We start from the raw sequence: 3,165 nt of genomic DNA on the forward strand, positions 1-3,165 counted from the left end.
TAATTTTGGACTTTTAATTTTTATTTGGGTCGTCACCGGTGTTCGTTTCGCGCAGTGTCTGCTTCGCGGCAAATTTTAACTTTTTAAACGTAATAAAATATAACTCATATATTTTTGGAGTTTTTGGATTAACATAACATTATTTTACTTACATGGTATTTTATTGTTCATAATCTTTGATTATATTAGTAACGGATTAGGTTAAAATAGTCGAAGTCACACTTTGGGGGTAGCATGTATACACCTATTCATCATAACCACAATTTCAAGTACACTCCTCATGTACTCGTGTGATTCATTACTTGTCAAATGCTTCTGTCTCAGATAATTATGTGTCTATGTGTTTAAATACTAATTGACCTGAGTATGCTCAGTTGCCTTAAAAGCCTCATTTAGTATGATCATGCGTTATCCTAGTAATTTTGTTTATCTAAATATAATTAATCCTCATTTACATTTGCATATTCATCTATACTTGTGATTCGTCTACGATGCGTGAGTTGTATGATTATTGCCTCATATATTATATATAAATCTTGTGTAATTCTCACCAATTTTTTAGTTGACTTTTTATTTTTATACATGCTACAAGTATCAGAAGATTTGCTAAGTTTTCGAAAATATCTAGTAGATCTTAGGATATTTCAATTAGTTACAACGTTTTGAAGTTGTGTATTATGTTGGATCTTATAATAAATTAAATAAAGAATTATTGTAATTTTAATTAGTGTCATGAGATTATGAGCAATTAATGGATCGCCCCGATATATTCCACATTGGTTGGGGTATTACATGCAACTCGCTGAAAACGTTAGTCAATAGCCTTATTAGTCGTTGGGAAGATAACACGACCACCATCGTTCGTCATCTCCGACAACTAGTGACATCAGAAGACACCTCCAACGACCCACGCATTTTCAACGAGTTGCATATTTTTCGATGAGCTGTGGGAGGTGTAGTAAGCTTATTCACTATGAAACTTCTTGTTGTGGGGTGTGGGGGGGGGGGGTATATGTTAGTTGGAGTTATTAAAATCTAATAACACTCATATACAATGGCTATTAAAATCACAACAATTTTATTTTATTTTATTATTATTATTATTATTATTATTATTATTATTATTATTATTATTATTATTATTATTTATGTAGCTTGTTACAAGTGATATGATAGGATAAAAGGGGAGTGGAGAAGATGAAGGAAGGCGCATGTGTCACGTAACACGCATCGCCTACGCATTTTGTATTTAGTAACTCCTGACCCCACTTGCTGTTCCAGACGCTGTATTTCATTATCTCGTCATCTTCTTCTTCTTCTTCTTACTCTTCCCTATTAATTTAATAATAATAATTTCCCAACCAACATCTATAAATTAGCTCCTCCTTCCTCCAAAAACAATGAATTTTACATCTCTCACTCATATCTTCGTCTTCCCCGCTTTCACATCACCACCCTTGTTTATTTATTCAAAGATTATTATTATAATAATATGGAATTGAAAAACATGGTTTCAATGGTTGCTCGTAGAGGCCGTCAGTTGCAGCGTTACAATCACGGCCAACGTCAAGTCGTTGGGTCAGTCCACACCACTCCTCAATCCATCATTTTGTCTTCTGTTATTCGTTTCTGGTTTCCCCCAAATTCGGATTCATACCTTCATTCATTCCTGCCCTAATTAACAAATTAGGTGAAATTGAAGGCTGTTAATGAACCTTTACATGTTAAAAATATGAAGCATCAATCATCTGAATTTTGTAACCAATTTTCTGAAAGCTTTTATATTTTTGGGGGAAATTGAATTGAAAGTTTGGGAATAACAGAATGTGAAAATAAGCGTATCAAATTTTATAATTTTTTTTATAAAAAATTGTTTTTACTAAAAATGTTGATTTGAATGTGATGCAGGTGTATACCTTACAGAATCAAAGGTAGCAAAATGGGATCAGACATGAAGTTAGAAGACGCATTAGAGGTTCTTGTCATCACTGCTCAAAGGAAAGGCAAAGGAATGCTGTTCCCCAAGGGAGGCTGGGAATCCGATGAGTCGATCGTTGAAGCCGCTCAGAGGGAGTCGATAGAGGAAGCTGGAGTCTTCGGAACAGTTGAGGTTGGTTCCTCATTCTAGAATATCAATTTTGACTTTTTCTGCAACTAAAAATAAAAAAGTCAACTATACAATCTGTATATGTTCAACATGAAGAAAGTCAAATTGGGCAGCTTTTGCTTAAATTGTTTTATGATTCAGACTATTTGTTTTTTAAAGGTTTTTTATTATTATTTCAGACACTTGATTGACATAACTTTCTTGGATATTTGTAGGGGGAATTGGGTAAATGGTGTTTCAAAAGCAAAGGCAATGATGCACACTATGAGGGGCACATGTTTCCGTTACTTGTTAAGGGGCAACTCGACTTCTGGCCCGAGAAATACATTCGTCAAAGACATTGGGTGAGTGTGCCTAAAGCTAAGGAAGTTTGCCAGTATTCTTGGATGAAGGAAGCATTAGATGTGCTGGTGACTAGACTCGAGTCAACTCCTTCAAGTAACTTATGAACATAGCATACCGACTTGTAAATATGATGAGATTTTGGAAAGAGTATCCAAACAACCTCTTGAAAGGTTTCATTACGAGATTTGATCAATCAACCATAGGATTTTCTTTGTTTGTTACGTATTGGTGTCTTTGTACATTGAGATTTTATTTCTACTTGGACAATGACATGATTGTGACAACGACAAAGAGGGAATTAGAAGAGGGGTTTTGAGGATCACTAACCGATAACTTTCTTTTCCTTTAGGGATTCATACTTCAAGAGTCTTTTTTATACTTTCACTTTTATTTTAGATTTGTACAATCCTGATCGTTTTAATGGAAGTTTGATTCGTTTAAGATGAGTGAGGCAAAAGGGTATTTTATTTTGAATGGGTCTAAAACATTTCATGGGATGGTTAAGTTGTTTTAGATTTGGCTCAATAGATAAGTTAAAACATCTTTTTGGCCCTTTAGGCGACATGGGATTTGTTAATATATATATAGAAAGTTATATGTATGAGTGAGGGTGATGTGAAGGGTGGCTTTCTTAATCTACTGTTATATGTTGGATTTTAATGTGTATCAATATTTAAAAATTTAAAAATGTCTTTTGAGACATCCGGGTAGGA

At 34.0% G+C, this 3,165-nt stretch overlaps 1 protein-coding gene across 1 annotated transcript; it reads left to right on the top strand.

Annotated features, from left to right (window-relative positions):
• The first annotated feature begins 1,372 nt into the window (after positions 1-1,372).
• Positions 1,373-2,949, top strand: LOC143557070 (nudix hydrolase 17, mitochondrial-like). The gene is made up of 3 exons (XM_077046235.1): positions 1,373-1,578; positions 1,909-2,110; positions 2,323-2,949. The coding sequence occupies exons 1-3, from the start codon at positions 1,493-1,495 to the stop codon at positions 2,554-2,556; spliced, it is 522 nt and encodes a 173-aa protein (XP_076902350.1). The 5' UTR covers positions 1,373-1,492; the 3' UTR covers positions 2,557-2,949.
• Positions 2,950-3,165: the final 216 nt, after the last annotated feature.

Source organism: Bidens hawaiensis, unplaced genomic scaffold, assembly GCF_021521415.1.
Source record: "Bidens hawaiensis isolate Kalapana, Puna unplaced genomic scaffold, B.hawaiensis_p1.1 tig00018794_1, whole genome shotgun sequence".
NCBI classification, from domain to species: Eukaryota; Viridiplantae; Streptophyta; class Magnoliopsida; order Asterales; family Asteraceae; genus Bidens; species Bidens hawaiensis.